The sequence below is a fragment of the Habropoda laboriosa genome, unplaced genomic scaffold (genome assembly GCF_001263275.1).
Source record: "Habropoda laboriosa isolate 0110345459 unplaced genomic scaffold, ASM126327v1 scaffold57, whole genome shotgun sequence".
Taxonomy (NCBI): Eukaryota; Metazoa; Arthropoda; class Insecta; order Hymenoptera; family Apidae; genus Habropoda; species Habropoda laboriosa.
In genome coordinates, this window is record NW_017100229.1 from 786038 (window position 1) to 809129 (window position 23092).

Consider the following 23092-nt stretch of genomic DNA (forward strand, 5'->3'; position numbering starts at 1 on the left):
TAGAATCTTTTTCTCTCTCGTTTTGTCGAGGTAGATTTGAAAGCTCGTGTGATCGGTTACAAAGCGGCAAGCCCAACATGGTTTGTGATTACAGGGAAATGTTATCGATCAAAACCCACGTCTTTCTGGCATCAGGACAATCAAGTTGCAGGGTGCATGCGCACTTAAACACACATGCCTCTCTACTACGATCGAACGCACAACAGTGGCCTCGATGTTTTCACAATAAACACAACCTGTCCACCGTCGGTGTGCAAAGTAAAGTCGATAGGGATGAAGATCGGGGCGAGGGTTAGTTGTATACCGTCTGTACACTCTCCGATCTCATCACGTAGACGAGCCTAGGATAGGCCCGATGTTTATGCTTCAGGAGATGCTGCGCACTTCACTTGCAAAGAGATGGCTCGCCTTTTCAGAGGTTCAATCACGCTCGTCGTAAATCGTCATCGATTTGCTCGTACGCGATTTCCCGGGGCGTTCGTACTACGTTCCGCCGTTTTATTTCGATCAACCTGAGAGCCGATTCTATACCAACCGTTCCTCGATCTCTGGTACAACGCGTCGTGAATGAAGAGAAAGAATATTCCGTTGCAATTAAAGTTTATTCTATTGACAATTTGAATTACTCGTTGCTAAAACACGGTAATAGAGATTGACAAGTATTCAAATTGGAATTATCTATATTTTTCAGTATCATAATTCTTTGAGTACTATTTTTGTCACCGTGTATATGACTTACATACGCGACACACTTTATTTGTCTTATCTAATTTTGCGTAAAGAGGTAGTCACGATTAATCTATATCTGAAGCATTGAACTCACAGCAAATCATATAGCCTCTCTAATAAATATAATACGGAACTTCTCCTGTCCCTATTAGTCATTTTTAAAATTCGCTAAAATTTCACTTTGTCTTCGGCATCTTTTCAAAAGACAGATAATTCTCCGTCGTATCGATGTAGATAAACGACGAATTCCCATGGCGTAGACGCGAGTTTGCCGGGTTTGCGGTCTGAGAGGGACGTGTCCGTAACTAAACGGGACAACTCTATAAACATGAAAGAGATACGGACGCGTCTCGCCGGCGTATTATGAATTTAGCGGTGGCTCTAATGTAGGGATACCTGGCCGAACGTCTCCCTCAAACTCACCTCGAGGGTGCGGTTATCGTATACCCGGCTAGATACAACCGTGCAACCTATACAGCCACCTTTGTGGCTACGCCTGTGGACTCTATCTTTGTCTGTCCCCGTGTACGTCCCTGTCGTTCCCATGTAGACGAGACGGGGCTATTAGAGGTTTCCGGCTGACTTGGCGCCCCAAGCATCGGGGGCGCCGCAACATCCCTCTAAGCTGTTTAAACTTCGCGACATGCTCCGAGGACCGGCCCTGTTCCCCCTCCTTCTCCCCCTGTTGCCCCACCTTCCCATCTTTCGTCCCGTTTTCGTCTTTACGGCTCGTTAGCGACGCCGACGCATCCCTACCCACCGACGAAATAATAGTTCACGTGCGACTCGAGCCGCGTTCTGCGGTGTACCATGCATTTTTGCTAAGCAGATTCGTCGGAGGAGTACTGGTACCCATATTGGTAACTTTGAAATTTCGTAGGTGTGTCCAACGATGGAAAATGAGACGATAAAAAGTGACGGGGGTATGAAAGGAATTTTATGGGATTGTAACGTTGATTTATTAGTTGCAAATTGTATTAACCCTCTGGTAACTGTGCCTGGGTCAAAATTGACCCAGGCTCTGAAGTTCCTTCGCTGAATTTCTCGATTCGTTTGTTATTCGGATATTTTTGATTACGGATTCTTTATCCGGATAATTCGAATGTTCGAATAGAAGAGGAGAACACTTCACCGGCATGGTGTAAATAGATAGAACCTTCGCGTTCGTTAGACCGCGCGGCGCTATATTTAATGTCACGTCGGTGAGGCGGCATAAGCAACCGATACCGCATTAAACATGCAAATTCGCCGGTATAACGTTCCAACGGAACCAAGGCATCATCCATATAGCGGCGAGTGGCGCATAGTGTTCATAGTGAAGCGGCATGATTAAATTTCCAGGGATATCGACATGCCAGAAGCACGTCAACCCCTTCCACCTGGCCCGCCATATCTCTCGCCGCCGCTCATCCCTCTGTATCCTCCTTTTTCGCTTCTCCACCTATCCGCGTAACCAGCAGCTCGAACCGCCAGCCCCAGCCTCGGGGCTTGGAATTAACTGCGCCCAGAATGCGAACGTTGCATCGACGCGTTCATATGCAACTATCTCGCGTCCCCCTTGAGACCGGTTAACCGAAGAAAGAAGAAACCAGGAATTGCTCGCGATGAAATCTTTTCATCAGCTTCCATGTTGGAATTTGAATCGATCATGCCTGATGAGTGGCATCTTCTTCTATCTTGCTAAGATAGATGTGTTACTTTCATTACACCAAAGATAATTGCTGCTTCCGAAGTTAGAATTTTTCTAGGATTTCAATTGTTTCGAATTAATGAAGAATTGACCCCTCGATATTATCACGATTTTACACACTCGGACTTCGTACCTCGAAGCGTGATAACACGCAAAGTTATCGCATAACGGTAATTTTTTCTCGTTCCACTTTAGTTTCGATCTGATACAACGCGTTAATTGAACTGAAGTTCAGCTTAAGGTATTAGAAGTCATGATTTCTCTTATCTCCTGGTCACTGCTAACCGTCCTCTCCTTCGTGCTCCTTCTCGAGGGGAGTCGTATCTACTTTATCTATCGTAGACGATCGGATTCTTCGAGCAATTTGAGCGTATATGTAATTCGCGTCGATAAGGGAGACAGGGACTATTAACGGTTTTCCTGGCAATCTCAATGAGCGGATAAGAGAAAGTCGGCTCTGAGTCACAATTGTCAATTAAGGTGCGCGCACACGGGGAAAAGCGGGTTGCTGGGAAAAAGGGCGTTTCGCGCGCAGATCGGATTTGTCACGATTCCTAATGTTGATCGACGCTGTAATAATTTAATAGCCATACATCCGCCGTGATCGTCCGGGAGAGAGGATTATTACCGCGGATCCCTGCGGTATACCGAAAGCACTAAGGAGCTAACAGACTTAGCTCCCGGTATCGTGTTTCTTCCTTCCTCCGCCACGGAACCTGCGGCCCACCCTTCTCGAATTATCGCCAACGCTGGCAATCAGAAACGCATCTGCATCGTAATATGCACGAGAGAACGAGCGAAATTCCATTCAACTGTAGCTTCGTTCTTTCTCTTCTCCAATGTCAGCAGTTTTCAGAAACGACATTGTTCAGTCTAAGTACCATTTCTTTTTCGACAAATGTCGAAATACTTGCTCTCGCTATCTTCGAGATAACGAAAATTCTACTGTACTCCATTTTTATAGAAACTGAGAGATAAATGTAGAAAATAAAAAAATTAAAAAAAAAAAAATAAAATCTCTCGCTGTCTCAAATATTTTACTGAGATATTCAAACACCTTGTTCATCCCTCATTTTACTGTGTCATCTTCCAAATTGTCAGATGAATCTAGAATTAAACACAATTCAATCCCACAATGATTTCTTCGACCGAAAAAGTGTGTCCAAAGAGAATCGAAGCACACTTTTTAATCGCCACTTGGAAAAACTGTCATCGAGCAACTCTTTTCCCCCAAAATATCACCGCGGCACTTTTCACATTGCACGCGAAACGCTTCTGGCAATGTGGATGCCCTCGAACCCGGGATATTTTTCATCCCCGAAAACCAGACGATTTTTTCGTGTTTACCAGGCATTTCGTCGTCAGGCTGGAATATCAGTACCGTGCAAAACATTTCCAGCTGCAGCTCGACCGCCGCAAATTCCCAGGGCTGTGCTCTTGTCATTGGCGGACCTGCACCCACCCGTGCCGCCCTGTATCGGTCGTGGAAACGATGTAGCCTCGTCGTATACGCGACGGCATGTAAAACGCGGCGTACATAGCCGCGTTTCGTCCTCGTCGTTGTAGGCTCGTCGACAACGCATCGCGCTGTGTTGGCGTTTCAGCCAGCCACTTCATCCGCGCGGTGACCATGGGGGTGAAGCCGTGTACGCGTGAAATAGTAAATACAACCGCGTTGTTGGACCAGTTAGACCCACGGGACTGGTAACAGGCGGCGAGTGAACGAGGCTGAATGAGCGAAGCTGTAGAATTGTTACAACGACAAGGAATTGGAAATAGCGAGGGTGGTTGTCTTCGTAGATCGACGTAAGTGATGGTTAATCGCTGTTACTTTGATGGTAGGAGCAAATAGGGTGTACTTTTGGTACCGAGTTAGAATAAGTTTGAAGAACGTGTATTTTTTGAGTTGCAAGTTATTTGCAAAAATTTATACGAATAAATATTGTTTAAATATTTAAATATTTTTTTTTGTGATTAATAACCACTTTGAGGTGAAAAATGGCTATTGTTATTTTTGAGAATCTTTAATTTTATTAATATGCAATAATGTATTATAGGGATTTATTCGTGTAATAAAAGGAATGATACGAAGTTTAGGTGTTTCGATGGTAGATCGTTGGACGAGTAACCGAGGATCAACCAGTTTCGTTTCGTTCCAGTCGGACATTGATCAATTGAGATCAGTTACACTAAGAAGTAACTAAGATTCCAGGAATCTTTGGCTAAGTCAGTGATTATGTAATATTGTTGCATCTTTTTCTATGTTTTAATCTAGACCATTTAAACTTGATATCGTGGTAGCGTCTCCAATGGTAATAGGGATTTTCTATGAAATAATTCTCTTGGAAGAATTTTTCTCCACGATTCTCTATTGATCGATCGAGGACGAAACGAAACATGGTCGAGGTGATTCCGAATGAAAGCACCTGGATTCTTCTTCGTTGTTTCGTGTGACAGAAAGTGGGGCTAGCTGGGAAAGGATCCGCTTCACGTCGCCGGGTAACGCTTACGCGAAGCTTTGCAGACGCGCAAGAAAATCCATGCCGCCCTCCCCCGATATGAAATATGAGATATGGTACTTTCCTTCGATTTTCTCTTTTCTCTCGTCTCTCGCGAGGATTTCTGTTAGAGGGTAGGGACGCTCCCAGAGGGTCGGAACGTGGTCGATGAAGACGAGAGGAAATCAATGCCTCAGCCAGAGTCCAGCTCACCTTCGTCTCCCTTCTTCGGCCACTCCTCTCCGCTCGCTGCTGTTTTTCCTCCGTTGAAATTCAAACAGGACCATTAGAAAAATTCCTCTGTTCCGTTCAAGTCGAATGATTTAACCCTTTAACTCTCGCGACAGTGTCTCGTGTGGGCATTTTTGTTTCTTGTTATTTTCTGTCACTTTGGAAGTTACTTCGTCGTTTTATGAATAATGGGAGACATTTTCATAGGCCTGAGAATTTTTGTTACGTCAAGTTTAAGAGTGTGAGGATTAGGGTAGGTTAGGTGTAAGAAAATTGTAGAGAACTGTTGCAAATTTCGATAATATTATAATTTTGCTAATTACTGTATGCATTATTCACTTGGAATTACAATCTCAACTCTTTTCACATAAAAATGTGAAAGAAACTCTATCATAGCGTTACTCTCATCTGTTTTGGGTATTCTTGTATGCTGTAATTGCATAAAAATTCGCAGTCCAATCGTAAGAAAACAAAATCTCAACGATCTTCCAATCACGAGAAACTTTTCCTTCGCGTGTATCCTCCGATAAACAGAACGAAGAAATATCCCTTTTCCATAGACGGACCGCCAAAACAAAACCATCGAATGGGCAAACGAGCGGAGAAGGAAAGTTGTCTGTCCCGACGGCAGAAACGATCAAACTACCGTCTTGGTTTTCCGCTCTCCAGAGTTCCTCGAGCCGTAGGGGTTGAAGGATCACGGGGGATGATGTTTCTAGTGGGCAGGCAGAAGGAACGCGAAGAAGGGAGGGAATTAGCGGAGGAGAGAGAGAGGACCCCTAGCAAGATTTCCGGGAGTTTAATATAGTTTTAGGGGCGTCGGCCGACAGCCCAGGGGTGTAATGGCGTCTTAAACCTCAGGGGCTCTCAGTTTCGACTTTCTTACCTCTGCTTCTTCCTCCTTTTCGTTTCTGCTTCTTTCGTTTGAAAAATTGAGAGCACGGAATCTGTACTGCAAGCCAGGTTAAATCTTTGACCAGATCTCTCTTTGCCTTGAAGCCACATGTACGTATATGTACGTAGTTACACGAACGAAGAAACGTGCGTGTGTGTATCTGTTTGCGAATGTTTGGTGTAACGTGTCTCTGACTCGACTAGACTTGGTGTGGTGAACCACGTATCTGTATTCGTCGGTGTGCACCGGAAATGGTGGTCAGGGGAAACATAGAATGCACACCGGTGTGCATTCACGAACGCAGACGAAAGCATCTGGAGCCACGGTGGCTGGGCTTCGTTGGAAGATAAAGACGAAAAGGGCAACCTCGGTGCGAGAGCCCCGACGGTTCTTGATTTTTATGAGCGCGTAAATTCCGGAAGACGTCCTCCCTGTCTCGCTCTTCTTCTCTCGCGAACGGAAATTCTATCGTTCAATGTCCTTCTCCTCGGTGGAAACTTGAAATTCACCGTGAACGAATATTTAGGAATTTTTCGATGCGCGAAATTTCCACATCTTTTATAGGGAATGATACATTTTTGCAGGAACGGAGGCAGGAATTTTTGTATTCGTTGATTCGCGAGTGATACCGGTTCTTCTTTTCTTTTTTCTTCTTTTATGTGGATAGTATAAATGTTCGATGAGATTTCTCGAAGGCAACCTCGGAGGTACGGAGGGAAGTTTTTGATTTTACTGCCGCGTAAATTCCAAACGGCGTTTCGTTCTCCTCTCTCATTTCTCTTCGGTTCTCCAGCTTCTCGCTTAATGCCGTGAAAATTCTATTCATTCTGCCGTTTCATCCGTGCGCTGAGAACTTTGTGGAATTTCATCGAGCTGCGGCCCTCGACAAATTCCACCAGCACGCCCTTGACGACTCACCCTTAACCCTGAATTCTCCCTTGAATCTCGATTTTAAGTGTATACGAATCGTTGCGGTTCTTCTCCTCGCGAAATTCGCGTTACCCCACGACGTTTCCTCTCGTTAGGCAAATTCTCGATCTACGTAATCTCCTGAGTAATTTTCAGTGAAATTCTCAATTGATCTTTTGCTCAGAGAAATTGCTCATCTGTCTAACTTTTAACCCCTTTCACCTGCAATTTAATATACTAAATTCTCAATGAATTTTTCATTCTAATTCCATCCTCCCGTTTTATCATTCATCCCACGTTTAGAAAGAGGTCTCAATCACTTTTCCCCTTCCCAAACTTCTCCCTCGTTAATTATTTCATCAACCTCCTTCGCCTCGCTCCTCAATCCACGATCGTTCCTCGTGCCAAAAATCACCCCAGACCGCGATAGGGAGAAATCAAAACGGCCGGCAGTATATCCGAAAAGAAATCAAGATAACGATCGGGTATAATCGCAAAAGGTGATCGACGGCCTGGTCGTATCGGCGTGGCGAGATTGAAGGCTCGGCTAACGAGTTGTTTATGGATCCACCCACCGCCTCGCAGCGATCTCTCGGGGCTATATGTGCACGCCTGCGTGTGTACCTTCCTGGTATCTCCTGCACTCTCCTCTCTGGGCAGCCACGGAGGAGTGGACGTTACGAACGGATAGAGAGGGAGTCCATTAACCGGTCTGTGCTGCCCTCCTGCCTAGCATAGTTCACATTGCTCGACCATTCTCCACCCTCTTCTTTCACTCGTATCGCGGTCCTCTGTCTCTCCGTCGTTCACGAAAATTCCTCTCCACTTGACCGATCCTTTTTTCCTCTACTTTTTTCACACGAACCGTCTCGCTCTCTTCGAAATCGTTCCTCTTTCTCTATCCGCCCTCCTAACCATCCGATCGTTCCTCCTTCCTCCTACCCCGGCAACCTCGTTTCCTCTCTCTCTCTTTCTCTTTCTTTCAACGTCGACCGCCGGGTTATCCCCGGTAGCCATGGCAACCCGGGGGTTGGAGCCGCCCCCGGCCGCCAATCAGAACTCGCGGCCGCCACGAGAGAAACGAACGGCTACCCTACCCGTTTCCATCCACCCCTCTACACATTCTCCCCCACTCTTGCTATAGTTTAACCGAGACCTGGCTGCAACCTCCACCCTCCGCGCCCTGTCTGCCACGATCTCTTCTCTCTGCCTCGCCGCCGGGGAGGCTGAGATTCTCGCTTGGGAGGAAATCTTGACCGGGCGTGCCCCGCATCTCTGATACCACCCCCCTTTCCCGCCTGTTACTACATACACACCTACACCTTCCACGACAGTGTACGTCGAGCTTCGTTTCGTCCAGCTTTCGTAGCAGAGAGGCTAAGGGGTCAGCCTGGCTCCGAATTAACGCTCCTCACCGCCAGAATGTCGAGGAAGAAACGCGTGCAATGGCTTCTTGTGTGTCGTTGGAGAGATTTCGATCGGGTTTGATGGGGTTTCGTTTCTTGTTGCGGAGGCTCAGATGCTTCTTTATGGTTGTATCGGGGGGCATGAGGCGTGGGAGCAACAGGATGGTAATTTTTTGGGATCGTGTCACTTAGATTTGGGCCATTTTTCGGAAGCTTCTGTGCATTGAAATTTGGGACGTTGAATTTGGACGATTTAGGCTGTCAAAATTTTAATTGAGCCTGTTTTGACAATTTGAGGCAGAGAGGGATAGAGTTTATTCGTTTATTCTTTTTTACTGTGAAATTTAAAAACACTTTCCTCGGTGAAAATGAAAAACAGCGAGGAAAAGGTGTGTGTATACTATTTCCAAAGTTAAAAGAATCCTCGAGAAGGCAATTGTTTCATTTCTGAGATTAGTAATTTTTAACTCGTTTATTCTTTTTACTGTGAAATTTGACACTTTCCTCGGTGAAAATGAAAAACAGCGAGGAAAAACTGTGTGTATATTATTTCCAAATAATTGCGCAGCGAAAGGTTTGAAAGAATCCTCGAGTAGGCAATTGTTTAATTTCCGAGATTAGAAATTTCTGAAATTACGAACTTTCTGTTTGAACGAAACGCGCCTGACGATTTTTCCGACATTTCTGTTGCAGGCGAGAAACCGCACAAGTGCCAGGTATGCGGCAAGGCGTTTTCTCAGAGCAGTAACCTGATCACGCATTCGAGGAAGCACACGGGCTTCAAGCCGTTCGCCTGTGAGCTTTGTGGCCGAGCTTTTCAACGGAAAGTCGACCTGAGAAGGCATCGGGAGACTCAGCACGCTGATCTGAACACGACTCAACGAGCGCCGATTGGTTCAATTCCTGGACAAAACTCCCTGCCGAACGGCAACCCGCCGAATGCAGTGAATTTACTTCCTTAAACTGTACACTTTTATCCTCTAAGAGGAACAGGTTGAAAATCTTAATTGAATTCTTTCCTCACCCCCCCACCCCCAAAAAACAAACAAAGAAATAAGAAAATGGTGCAATCGAAACGAAACTCTTCGACAACGGCGCGTTTGTTTCGTCGTCGAAGTAAAATACGAACTTTTTACATTAACACGCACACACGTGTACACCGACTTGTACATTTCTGACGAACTCTCGTGTATTTATTATTTAAAATGAATTCGAACGGAGGAAGCGTTCGTTTTCTTCGAGTGCAATTACGCTGCTTTCACGAAGAGCGGCGTTTCTAGAGTTCGTCGAGTGGAATGTAACCGTACATTCCGATACGTTATTCCAAAGAAAGATAGAGAGAGAGAGAGAGGTTTGTGAAACGAACGAGCGTGCAAAAAGTGATATAAACGCGCATTATTGTTACCAAAGCTGTACATTCCATACGCGAGCAAGAAAGTACTATATAGGACGAGATTTAGATACTTCTTCTTGGGCGAAAAACACTCTACTGGATTCGTCGACTTCGTTGTTTTCGCGACTTTTGTTTTTTTGCGTCGTATCGTTAGAGATTTTTCGTGGATTCTATTGGGGGGACTTGTGGTCGATTGGCGATGGTCGAGGGAGATCCAGAGTGAAATTCCTTTGTTTCGAGTGCTATTCTCCGTGTTGAATCGTTCGTTAAGTATTGATAACCGTTCACTGTACTTCTCTTATTAAGTAGACGTTTGCACGATCTGCATTACGACGATTGAACGAGACTAATTTAATCTTGAAATACTTGCAATACTTCTCTGTGTTTTACGGTACAAGAATACAACAAGAAATTTACTTTTCTCCGAAAGAATAGTCTCGCGAACGACGCAATTTCAATTGATCTCGTTCGATCGTTTGTAACGGGCAACGTGTAAGAAAGTACGAGCAGCGTACTGTATTTTGCATATCTCCAGCACCTATCGTTCAAGAAAGGGCATCACCCACTCCAATGTTGCAACTGTGACCAAAAAAAAGGAACATTTGTAAATAGCACATAGACTGTATCTCGCCTAGCCTAAGCGTATAAATATATACATATATAAATACGAGTATAAATAAAGGAGAAACCAGAAGAACAAAACGAGTCGAGGCTATAAATATTATAAATAGATATGGAACGAAAGAAAAATGAAGAATTCGGCGTTTGGAACTGATTTGTTCTGACCGGAAACGAATAGGGGAAGGACGGAACGTCCCCTTTTCTCATCGAGTCTCGCCAAAAAACTAATTGTATTCTTTCTCTCTTCGCGCTATTGAAGTTTTTATTGTTGTACCATTCCTATCATTATGTAATTATTGTAATTAGAGAACTCGCTATTAATATTATTGCCATTATTATTATTATTAGTATTATTATTATTAACAAATAAATGCTGTTACCATTTGTAACTCTTTCTCAGTGACACACACGCGCATATCCCTTTCATTTTTTCTCTCTTTTTCTCGAGCAAACGCGAATTTCCACGATCGATTCGCGGCAACGCTTTCACGAAGTTTACATCGTCGTTATTCGAATAAAACGAAGATTTGTTTCAAACATTATTCCTCCTTCTAGAATTCGCCCACCCCCTTAATTTTCTAATCAGTTTCAAAATTTCATTCGATTTTCCGTGGAATCTCTATGAATCGATCGACAAATTTATCGGGACAACGAAGTAACGCGGTACAAAAGAGCGGTATCGAACGCGATTAATCATTGACCAAGGGAATCTGGCTGCTCTCCGGATCACACTCCTCGTTTCGGGCTGCACCAGAGAGATCCGGCTGGCGTAATTCGGGGTTAAACGGCCGTGCCAATTAAGCAGACTACCCCTTAACGGCGAACCCCTTAACGGCCCAATATGTTTTCCGGGCGAGTTTCGTTCGTCGAGTTTCCTCCTCGACCATCCCCCGTTCCACCATCCTCTTCCTTTCTCTCCACCTTTCTGCAACACTCGTTATTTCCCTCGGTGTAAAATGTACGGAGCAAAAGGGAGGCACGATTTCGACGTGAGATTTTCTCGAGGCTCCTTTTCACGGGGGTTTCTCGCGAGCAACAACGTCGGGAGGCACACACCGCCGTCGTTGTAACGAGGAAGGGGAGAGGAAAAACGAGGAATAGGAGAAAGACGAACGACAGAAAGGGGACAGGAGAAAGGAGAGCGTTACAGCACTGACTGCACGACACCATGACGCAGCCACGGGGGCAGATTGGACAGTTATTGCATTCTGGGTAAGATTAATTGATATGGGGACTCGTGGGGGTGGCTGGAACACGCCGCCCGCTTAAATCGTGTCTCAGGAATGGGGATGAGAGGAGCGGTGATTAACCGATTGCACCGTGAACGGAGTGGAACCGAAAGCTAACCTCTCTCTCTCTCTATCTGTCGCTGGAGCGTCGTTTCATCCCCCCTAATAGCCATTGAGTAATAGAGAGCCTCTCATTATTAAATAGCGCGAGACGCTAGTCCGTGCGCGCATTCGTTCGCTTGTTCGTATAATGACGTGATTACCAGGAGCACCGTATCGTTGGCCAGATTTATTAAGCCTGTTCATTTCCTCCGGACAGGTACGCCGGGAGTCTTCCGGCGCCGTTTTACCCTCGATCTCGTTACGCTCGTGACGATTGCAATTGCTTCTGCAACGGTGATAACGCCAGGCTTCTGGTTTTACGTAGTTTCATTGTTGAATTTGTTGGAGGATTGGATAAATTGGATTTATCGAGAGGTAATGTTCATTTGGAATTGGAAGGTGAGGTGGATAAGAGAAATTAACGTTCTGCTGTCTTTTTCAATAGGTACTATATCGAATGCTTGTGTCATATTCTTCACTCTTCTGAATCGTTATAAATATTTGGAACGAAAGTCTTTTCCTGGAATTTTTTGGGAACGAAGCTTCAACATTCTATCAGCTATTTGTTAAGCAAGATACGAATTTAATTCTCATCTGTGCAATGCTGAATTCTTTATCTCTTTACCTTGTAAAAATGATTAACCAATTTAACTTCTCTTATACGGCACAGGGTTGAAACAATGAACGACCGACCCTTACATGTCTAGTCAAACAATTAATGCAATATCTTTGTTCAAACAATTTCTACAAAAGTATCTTAATCGTTAAACTGACGATACAGTAGCAAAAGAGAAGAACATATATATACATACATACACAGTCCTGAATGTTTCCCGTACGAATTTTAACTCTTCCCTCAATTTCACAGCCGTTCCGCCCTGTGCGATCTGCATCGAGCATCGAGAAGATTGCCCGACGAAACCAGGACAATTCCGGCAAGTGGCGGGACGAACGCAATTCCCGTTGCATTCACCTCTACTCCGGCTGCGCCAATTTTCCGAGTATTTCCCGCAATTTTCTAGGGTATAACCAGGAGACGAGCAGGAAGCTCCTGGTCCTCGTCATATCCCAACCGGAAAACGGCTGTCCAGGGCGGCATCGTTTCGCTACGGTGAATGGGGTTCCTGGATGGAACACGTTCGAATACGTTTAGTGGGGACAACCGGGTGTACGGTAGCCGCATACGGATACACCTTATGACTATTAAGGTATTCACGGCTCCTCGGAGGACGCCTCACTTTGAAATATCACATCTCGGATCATCCTCTGCATACCAGGAATCACCCTCTTCCCTCTTTTGCTTACTTTCAACCCCTCTCTACTTGCATCTCTACCCGCACACTTTTTACCGTATCGTCTCCTTGCCTTGTCCTTTTATTTTCACGTATCTCGGTGTTCATGCACGAGGTTCACCTGGATACGTTTCAGCTAGCTAGCCTGGTTCTCCATATTATTTACAACCTCGTTCCACGTGTTACTTCGCAATAACTCGAGCGGTGGCGGGAGCAGTTGAACGCGACGGTGTCACCAAATTGGTGGAAACCGGAGGAACGTCGTAACCTGTCGCGTCCATGACATCCCTGAGTGATGTACTATCGTGCAGAACCGACACCGCCAAGGATACGTCCAACGTAGACGGGCCAATCGATATGTGTGACCGCGTGTGCCGATATTTTTATCTCGCGGAAACGAGCGACGATAGCGTGGACATGAGCGATGGGAAAAGTGAATTTTTTTGCGTAATTTAGAGACAGTATACCGGGTGGAAGCGTTAATTGTGCCTTTTCTTAATTGCACAGTATTTGGCTGATTTTAATTAGGGACGAGGAACAGATGTTTGTGCGAATTCTGCTGGAATTTATATTCTCCTGATAGGAGATCGTAAGGGTGGACCAAAAATTTTAAGCAGTCCCGTAGAATTTCGGTAAAATGATCCTAATTTGCAGGAGTTCGTGCGTCACCTCTATTCGAGTTCTGTACTCCCGATAGAAAATTGCAATTTTGCCGAGGAATGTTTATTATAGCACGAAAATTGCTGCTCCGATGTTACGTTGAATTAAAATTGTTAACATTATGCAATATGCTGTGTATATTTTATTCGCAGCTGAGTATTAAGTATACACTGAACGTCTTAGATATTAGGATACTCATTTTAGAATGTATATAATTTACTTGAATTTTTGAAATTGCAAAGGATTCGTTCATTTAAATACAGTACAGAATCAGCCCGTTTGAGATGTGCGAAAATTGCATTCATCGAGAAGAATTTCGACGAGCAACGTTGACACGCATCCGAGGGAAGCAAAACAAAAATGTAACGCGCAAACAACACACGTCTCCGTTGAAATCCCATTTTTCACGAGCTGGGCATAATCTCGTTTGTCCGCGCGAGGATTTTCCCGTCAGTCAAACGGTTGTACTTCGGTGTTGGATTAAAAAACGTCAATTCGCCATTATTGTCCGCGTTACGTTGTCCAAGCGTACGGTTAATGGAATTTTTGAGAAGGAGATTACACCTCGCGTTTTATCCAATTTGCCCCGTTGCATGCCACTCGCTAATTCCACGCTCGTCGTCTGCTATGGACTCTGACATCGTGGATCTTCCTTCAACCGACACCCTTCCGCCTCCAGCTTCCTTGTAATTTTTACCACGTTTCGTCTATGCAATCGTTCTCGTTCGATACAGAAAAATAGCATCGATTAATCGTCGATACATTCTGGGTAATTTTTTGTTATCTGTGAAAAGGGTTTTAAACGTCCTTCTTTCTCGAGGACGTGTCTGCATCGACAATGCGACAACCTGTCGCGACGAGTTGTTCCATTTGTCAGTAGGCTTTTCTAATAACGACCAAGCTCGCTCTTACGTCGACAGAGTTTAAACAAATAGCCCGGCAACAGGGAAGGAAGAATAAAACAAATGGTAGCTCGCTTTCGCAAGAAGAGTCGAGGCATGTCGCACGCCCCGACACGATCCATCAGGCGTTCCCGCTTCCCACTGACTCAATAGACTCGAAGATCGATCGAATTCTTACCTGGCCCCGCTTGAATTTAAACATCGAACACCCTCGAAACGGTCGACGACTTTATATCGAATTCCTCGAGTCACGAATTAAGACGTAGCGATGAGTAAGCTCGAATACTCACGAGTAACTCGTTATTTGCGATTAATTTGTGAATTTTTAGTAGGGAATAAAGAAGTATGGACTTTCAGGAGACAGTGGAGGTTGAAGAATTTAGCGGTAGCCGGTAGATTCTTGTTCAGAACGAAGTAAACGGTGAATAAATCCGAGAAATGTACATACAGGGTGTTTGATTTCAATTAGGACGCAGAATTATCTCCGGAAGTATTCGTTATTCGAAGAATCTTTCATGTGGAACTTACTTAAGGAGGTACTTCTGGAAATAAGTGCATTCTATTTTACGGTCCAGTGAGGAGAGCCTTGGCAGCAATTATTCCAAGTAATGGATATCCGGGGCTTGGAAACATTGTCACGGGCTCCATCATTTAAATCGAACGGTACTTCAACGAGAGGAATGTCAGAAATCATGCAGTTTTCTATTGGAAGAGTCCCATTTGGGTGTTCCAAGGAAGACCAGAGGGATTGTCCTGCTCAGAATCAGTCTGCCGTCAGCGTACAAAGCGGACGGATCGAGATATTCTATCAATTATTCCCTTTTAATGATAGTGATTGTACATTAGAGCATAATTGCATGTAGTAAGCAGTTTGAACTTCATACTTTTAATCAATTTTTCATTGCTTCAACATTACTAATAATGCAGGTAGTGAAATAAAGTTTCTGGGTTATTTTCAAGTAGTTTAATGGTAGAATAACAAGTGTTTCTGGTTAAATAACAATTTAGGTGGTAGATTATAATTATTAGAGATATTAAATAAATTTGCTGCATGCTTTATCTTAATGGATCAGCTTAATATATTAAATTCGTATTGAATTAACAATCGCACAATTCGCATACTTTTTATTGAAAATTAAAGAATTAATGTTCTTTTTGTGTGAATTACAGATGGACCATTCAGAGGCCACCGCAGGAATCGAGGAAAGGACCTCAACATCAGGAAATGAGTGGTTCGCAAAAGGAAATTGGTGTGGTGTGCAAGGGAGAAATGAATAGACTGTAAAATGCTGTAAAACAGTACTGCTATATTGCAACCTTTTGTAAAATACATTTTGTACACTTATCTTACGAGTTGAAGTCCTTTCCTTTATTCCTGTGGTGGCCTTGTACCTCCCCCATATATGATTTAAACAAAAAGAATATTAATTTTCAAATATTAAATAAAAGTTAACACAATTTCCAACTAATCTACTGCATGCAATACTTAATTCAATGAGAAATTAATAAATACAGCTGTTTTAAATTTTATTTAACAAGAAACAATAATTATTTTTGTTTTCGAAGACTTCTGAGAAATCGGTGACTTGCACTACTGGCTAATTCCGAAGAATGTCGAGCCTCAGAGAAATCGTTGACTTGCACTACTTAATTACTTCGAAAATTTTCCTGCGTCCGAGATATGGTTGACTTTACTACTATCAAGGACTTAAACATCGGTTGCAGTAGTAGGAAAAGTACTTTTACATCGTTGAACGGTGATTTTTAAGTAGCAAGATACTTTTATTTCACTGTTCATCTTTGAAACTCGAATGCACACATTGTTGCAGTCTCTAATCACGAATGCAACATCAATGGAAGCACTACTTCGGACGCAAAACATTGTTGTACGCGTTACTTTTCAATGCAACATTGCTTGAAACGTTATATTTGAACGCTAACATTGTTGGAATCGCTATTTCTGATTGCAACAATATTAGAAGCGTGATTTCGAACGCAAACATAAAACATTGTTGTACGCGTTACTTTTCAATGCAACATTGCTTGAAACGTTATATTTGAACGCAAACATTGTTGGAATCGCTATTTCTGATTGCAACAATATTAGAAGCGTGATTTCGAACGCAAACATTAATACAAAAGCTACGATTGAATGTAACATTGTTACAAGCGTCATTCTCGCTTCTAACATCGTTAACTCGTATTATTTTCGAATGCACATTGTTGCAAATGCGATCTCCTGTTTGCAACTTTGTTGCTGCGAGTCGCTCCCGAAAATTGCACAATGTTGCAAACGCGTTCTGGGTTTGACGTATTATTTTCGAATGCACATTGTTGCAAATGCGATCTCCTGTTCGCAACTTTGTTGCTGCGAGTCGCTCCCGAAAATTGCACAATGTTGCAAACGCGTTCTGGGTTTGCAACTTTGTTGGCTCGAAAATTTGCACATTGTTGCACGACGCGCCGTTTTGCAACTTTGTGCGTTTTTCGGGAGCGTCTCCCAGCAACAAAGTTGCAAATGCGATCTCCTGTTTGCAACTTTGTTGCTGCGAATCGCTCCCGAAAATTGCACATTGTTGCAAACGAGTTCTGGGTTTGCAACTTTGTTGTCTCGAAAATCTGCACATTGTTGCACGACGCGCCGTTTTGCAACTTTGTGCATTTTTCGGGAACGTCTCCCAGCAACAAAGTTGCAAATGCGATCTCCTGTTTGCAACTTTGTTGCTGGGAGACGCTCCCGAAAAATGCACAAAGTTGCAAAACGGCGCGTCGTGCAACAATGTGCAGATTTTCGAGACAACAAAGTTGCAAACCCAGAACTCGTTTGCAACAATGTGCAATTTTCGGGAGCGACTCGCAGCAACAAAGTTGCAAGCAGGAGATCGCATTTGCAACTTTGTTGCTGGGAGACGTTCCCGAAAAATGCACAAAGTTGCAAAACGGCGCGTCGTGCAACAATGTGCAGATTTTCGAGACAACAAAGTTGCAAACCCAGAACTCGTTTGCAACAATGTGCAATTTTCGGGAGCGACTCGCAGCAACAAAGTTGCAAGCAGGAGATCGCATTTGCAACTTTGTTGCTGGGAGACGTTCCCGAAAAATGCACAAAGTTGCAAAACGGCGCGTCGTGCAACAATGTGCAGATTTTCGAGACAACAAAGTTGCAAACCCAGAACTCGTTTGCAACAATGTGCAATTTTCGGGAGCGATTCGCGGCAACAATGTTGCACAACGGAGAGATCGCGCTTGCAACTTTGTTGCCGAAAGTTCCTCCCGAAAGTTGCACATTGTTGCAAAACGGCGCGTCGTGCAACAATGTGCAAATTTTCGCGACAACAAAGTTGCAAACCCAGAACGCGTTTGCAACATTGTGCAATTTTCGGGAGCGACTCCCGGCAGCAAAGTTGCTAGTGCGATAACGCGTTTTGCAACTTTGTGTCGCGCGCGCGATACGCGAAAACAGATACGTGAAAAATTGTTTAAAAGTATGTAGTTTAAACTGCTTACTACATGCCATTATGCTCTAATGTACAATAACTATCATTAAAAGGGGATAATTGATACAATTTCTCTTTTAAAAATAGACTAACCTGTTATTGCTCCATTCCTGACGATACTCTCGACAATACTCTCGATCTTTCCGCTTTGTACGCAGACGGCAGATTGATTGTGAGCAGGACAATCCCTCTGGTCTTCCTTGGAACACCGAAATGGGGACCCTTCTTGATTTCTGATGTTCCTTCTGTTGAAGTACCGTTCGATTTAAACGATGAAGCCTGTGACAGTGTTTATCAGTAACAGAAAAAGAATAATTTCTACTAATGATAGATCAATCTTCAAACTACTTCGTCAAGTACCAAACCTATCTTCTTAAAAGGGTTGCAAAATGGATTTCAACGGTGAACGTATTCTAAAAAATTGTTAGCACGATCCTAGGTCTTCCAGGAACATCATGAGACCTCTAAAATAACACGAGAAGTAGGTCTATCGACGCGAGAATACGTGGGCGATGACTACGCTCCCGTGGGGCTTCGATTCATTACCGATCTTGAATAAATGATCACGCGGCAGCGCGGACGATTGCCAACGAACAGGAGGATACTTTCGAAAAGTGATTATTCGTTCGACGATGTCCTGTTCAACGGGACGAAATCGACCCCCGAGGACGAACATCGTGGCCGCCTCTGTCGCCATGTATCTCCTTTAGCTGCATCATTGATGATTCGTACCAGTCCCAGGTCCTTCTTTCGACTTCGTTTTCCAAGCTAAACCGTTCGACGTTTTCACGTCGATACACTGTTCAGCCTCCCCCGCGTGTGATTAATCCAACGCGTACACGCGACTCCAGCTTTCTGGAATTTACGAGGAGCTTTCGTTGCCTGCCTTGCGGAAGCAATTACGCTCTGTTCCGCGAATGGCATCCGTTTTATCACGCATTCTGATTGATATAATTCGAGAAATTAGGTTGAGGAATTCCTTGCAATTTTACTGCTTTCTTCTTTGTATCGAATTTGTCGTTTATTTTAGAAGAAATGAGAAAATTGTCTTTGCTCGAGCCTCTATGGCTGCATCTTTCTTAATTCGCGAGAAGAAAGATTATTGTAGATTACTATTTTACATTTCGATGGGAGAAGCAAGGGTTAATAATTAGTACAAAGAAATTGAGTTATACAATTGGACCTAATGGCAATAGTAAGAGTGAAAAATCAGTGGAAAAGCCTCAAATAATCCAGACAGTGAAAGCTTCAAAAGTCTCAACACTAAAATACTGGACACACTCCATAATTTCCAAGTCACGTTCCTTCATAAAGGGTTAAACATACCTACTATTAGTGTCAAATACCTCATAGTACCTCCTACATAAATTTCAAATTCAGCCTCAAAAGAAAGACTTACATTTGCTGCTGATCACTCACCAAACCTTCATCTACACGCCAATCTCCTCCCAAATAAAAATTTCCAAGTTCCCCAAACTTTGCAACACGACAAAATTTCCCGTACACCGCGGCGGAAGTATTCAAATTGAATCATCCAAGTAGTCCTCTCTCTCTCTCTCTCCATGTCCCCGTGCATAATTTCGCGGGCGTCCTCGCGGACGTATCGACGCCTACCTGGACCACGTAGCAGCCGTAACTCAGTTTCGAAATGGATCGCCTCACAGGAATACTTTATGCGTGCTACACGTCATTCCAGCCCTGGATCCATGGCTTCTCGATAGCTTCCGATACGAGGACAAGGATCTTAGGTATTCTACGCGTCGTGCAGCACCACTGCACCGAACTTAACACAGACACACACACACAGTCGACCTACCGCCTGTACGAGAGACAAGGATCACGAGATATAAAGAGGGAGGCTTCCGATACGAGGACAAGGATCTTAGGTATTCTACGCGTCGTGCAGCACCACTGCATCGAACTTAACACAGACACACACACACACAGTCGACCTACCGCCTGTACGAGAGACAAGGATCACGAGATATAAAGAGGGAAGAGAAAGCAAGCCTCCCCCTTTTGCGACCGGTTCGAAGAAACTACGAGCAGGAGGTCTACGGATAATCATATAAGGATGACTAGGACCATGGAAGGTGGCTGGGTATCAACTTTTGATCCTTCGATATCTTCTCCAACGACTCCACCTCCTTCCAAGAAGAGCGCGTCGGTATTCAAACGGCTCTAACTCGATATAAGCGTCGCTCCCCAAGGCATCCTTCGAACGACGACGAACAGGACACCTATCCATCCACCCCATACTCCATTTTCTCTCTATCAGCCACTCACGGTCCTCCAGCGAAATAAGAGTATCCACTTGCTCGACTAGCGAATTCAATTTGCATCCTGGCTTCTATTTACCGCCTGTCTTTACTGTCTCCGTTCGACCATCTTCGATCCGATGAGATGGTGTAGCGTTTGATGGGATTACCTGAATGGGAGGAAAATTGTCGGGCAAAAGGAGATGCTCCTCTTTTGGAATGTACATTGGAGCGATGGTAGGGCAGATTTTGCAAGGATGCTGTGTATTTTGGAGAGTAATTAAGTGGTGTAAATTGAATTGTTTAATAGGTTTTATGTCAGGTTTCATTTTTATGATAGGGAAGAGATGGTAGTGTTTTTTGGATGTTTAATTCAATTGATATTTAGGTGAATTAAGTCTTTTACGAGTGGTAGATTAGTGAGAGAACATTTGCTCATTTTGTGCGTCAAGGAAAGGAAGGTCTCTGCCTGACTAGTTGCAGAGCAGGGAGGAAGTGTTATTATTGATCCATACTACTTGCCGAGAGATGGTAACTTCTTGCAGCATCTGTTGAACACACAGTGCGTGGACTATCGATTTTATTCGCTGCTACTAAGGTAGAAATAGATGGTAACCATCTGTAGGTACAGAGAATAACAGTTTTTGCAGCTGATGGTAAAGAATTGTATTGTTAAAAATGCAAATTACTTTTTTCTTAATTTGTAAGAAATCTTAAATTGAAATCGTGATAGCTCTAGCTCGTAAATTTCAAATATTGATTATTCTACTTCTTAAAAATCGTGTTCAAGTAAATTGCAATGTATTTTAATCTAAAGAATAAGGGTTCGAGGAAAGGGTTGAAATCGGTAAATGAGACAACGTTGAATTATATTTTATCGTGTTTTAATGGTAGTCATATCCAAGAGTACGCCACTGCGTGTTGCAAGAATCATTCTCCTCGATTTAATTACGGCTTACAATACTATAAAACGATTAGAAGCCACGTATTCTCTCATTTTCATCATCTTCTTCTTCACCCCTTTTAAACTCTCGTCGCAATCTCCTCCCTTGCAATGGGTTTTTACGCGTCTCTCGAATATCACGGAAAAAAGATTATTTAATTGCGCTTTTACTTTCGTCGATGAGAGAGGGCCAACTCGACGGAAACGATCGTGCACAAACGGACGACCTAAATTGTCGGATTGGCCGGTATGAATTGAAGCGGAAGAGAGACGGAAATGCGAGGTTTCTCTCGATGTAACAAGAACAACGGAATAAAATGGAATATAAGTATCAACAACCTTAAAAGTATATAATTATCTCAACAGCTCCTAGCAAGTTTATAGAAACGCTGTTAATTCAAATCGACAACGATCTCTATATATATATATAACTCATTTCGTCGACCCTCTTCCGTTATTTATCGCGACTAGCCGAATTTAAACGTCATTCTTTTTCAATACTTTTCCCTTCTATCTACACGGTAAATAACATCGGTGATAATATTCTGATTATACAAACACGTCTCTACATCATCATCTTCTTCAAAGCGGACAAAAATGAATTTGTCGCAACGAAAGGTACCTGTGTTTTGAAGTGTCCTACTCGTAGATTGGTATTAAAACCAAATATTCACAATCAGCGTTCTCTATCTGATTAAAAATCGACGAAACATTGGCAGCATTAAGTTAAAAACGTTGAAATCTTCATTAAACGTTGCAGAGAATCTCACGTATCAGTACACTGTGTGTGTACGTGTATGTGTTCGTGTGTAAGGCTTTTCACCCCTTTTCTCGTTGTAAAAAAAAAAAGAAAAAAGAAAGGTTTAATCGTGGCTAAAAAACATTTCGATTCGACATCTCACACGCGTTAACAGATAACTTAACAAGAGATGAAAAGGCTTCGGGCTCGTCGCTGGAGATGTATAAAACTCGATCGGAACGTCTGATGTTCACGAGGATACTCTTACGATCAAATTGTATAATACATTATTATTTGACTCGATGTCGATTTTGTGTGTGGATCGACAAGCTTGGCAACAAGATAAATACACGCTTGTTTTCTCTCCCCTCTCGTGTAAAAAGGGAAGCACGATACATTTAACAAGTTAAAAAGATCGTTTGGTAAAACTCATGAATATTCAGCCCTATCACCGCATATTTCCCCTTTTTTTTTTCAATTTATCTCTTTTTTCCTGTTTTAATCGTAATATCTATCGGGATAGCTTATTAAGAAGAGACTTTTCGATAGTGAACCACTAAGCTTACGAGCGTCGCACGATTAAACTTTAGTTTGGCACTTGCATTCTTGAACGCGCGATTTTTCAATCTCATTTTTCCTCGTGTTCTCTTTGGTTTCTTCTCGCGCAGATTTACACACAACATAATTACACTCTCGTCTTTCTTCCATTGATCTTCCTTCACTATATAGTCACTCACGGAATCTCTCGCTCATTCGTTCTCGCTTTTTAGTCCACCCACGATCCTACGTAACTCAGGCCTAGCTTCGTTTATCGTTTTACGTCGTTTAGAGTCACGATTTTCATCGTCACACGTCCACTGCCGTGTTTCTCAGCGTCGAATCTGAACTTCAACGAAATTTCTTAAGTTGTCACGAAGAAATGAAATTATTAGAAAATTATAAAATTGACATAAAATGGAAGGTTCGTTGACAGTAAATTGCCTCGAATTGCCTCTGGTTTGCGTTAAGACCTGCTTCATCGTCGTGACCAATTCTCACACGAACCAATCTCTACTAAATCAGGATAATTCGACAGCAGTTACGAAAACGAAACAAACA

The 23092-nt window shown here is 43.3% G+C and overlaps 1 protein-coding gene across 1 annotated transcript in view; it reads left to right on the plus strand.

Annotated features, from left to right (window-relative positions):
- Positions 1 to 9382, plus strand: part of LOC108571353 (replication initiator 1-like) — a 20973-nt gene extending 11591 nt beyond the window's left edge. The window contains exon 5 of the mRNA XM_017933370.1: positions 9052 to 9382. Coding sequence (XP_017788859.1) covers positions 9052 to 9320 — 269 coding nt within the window. The 3' untranslated portion in view covers positions 9321 to 9382. The remainder of the gene's footprint in view (positions 1 to 9051) is intronic.
- Positions 9383 to 23092: the final 13710 nt, after the last annotated feature.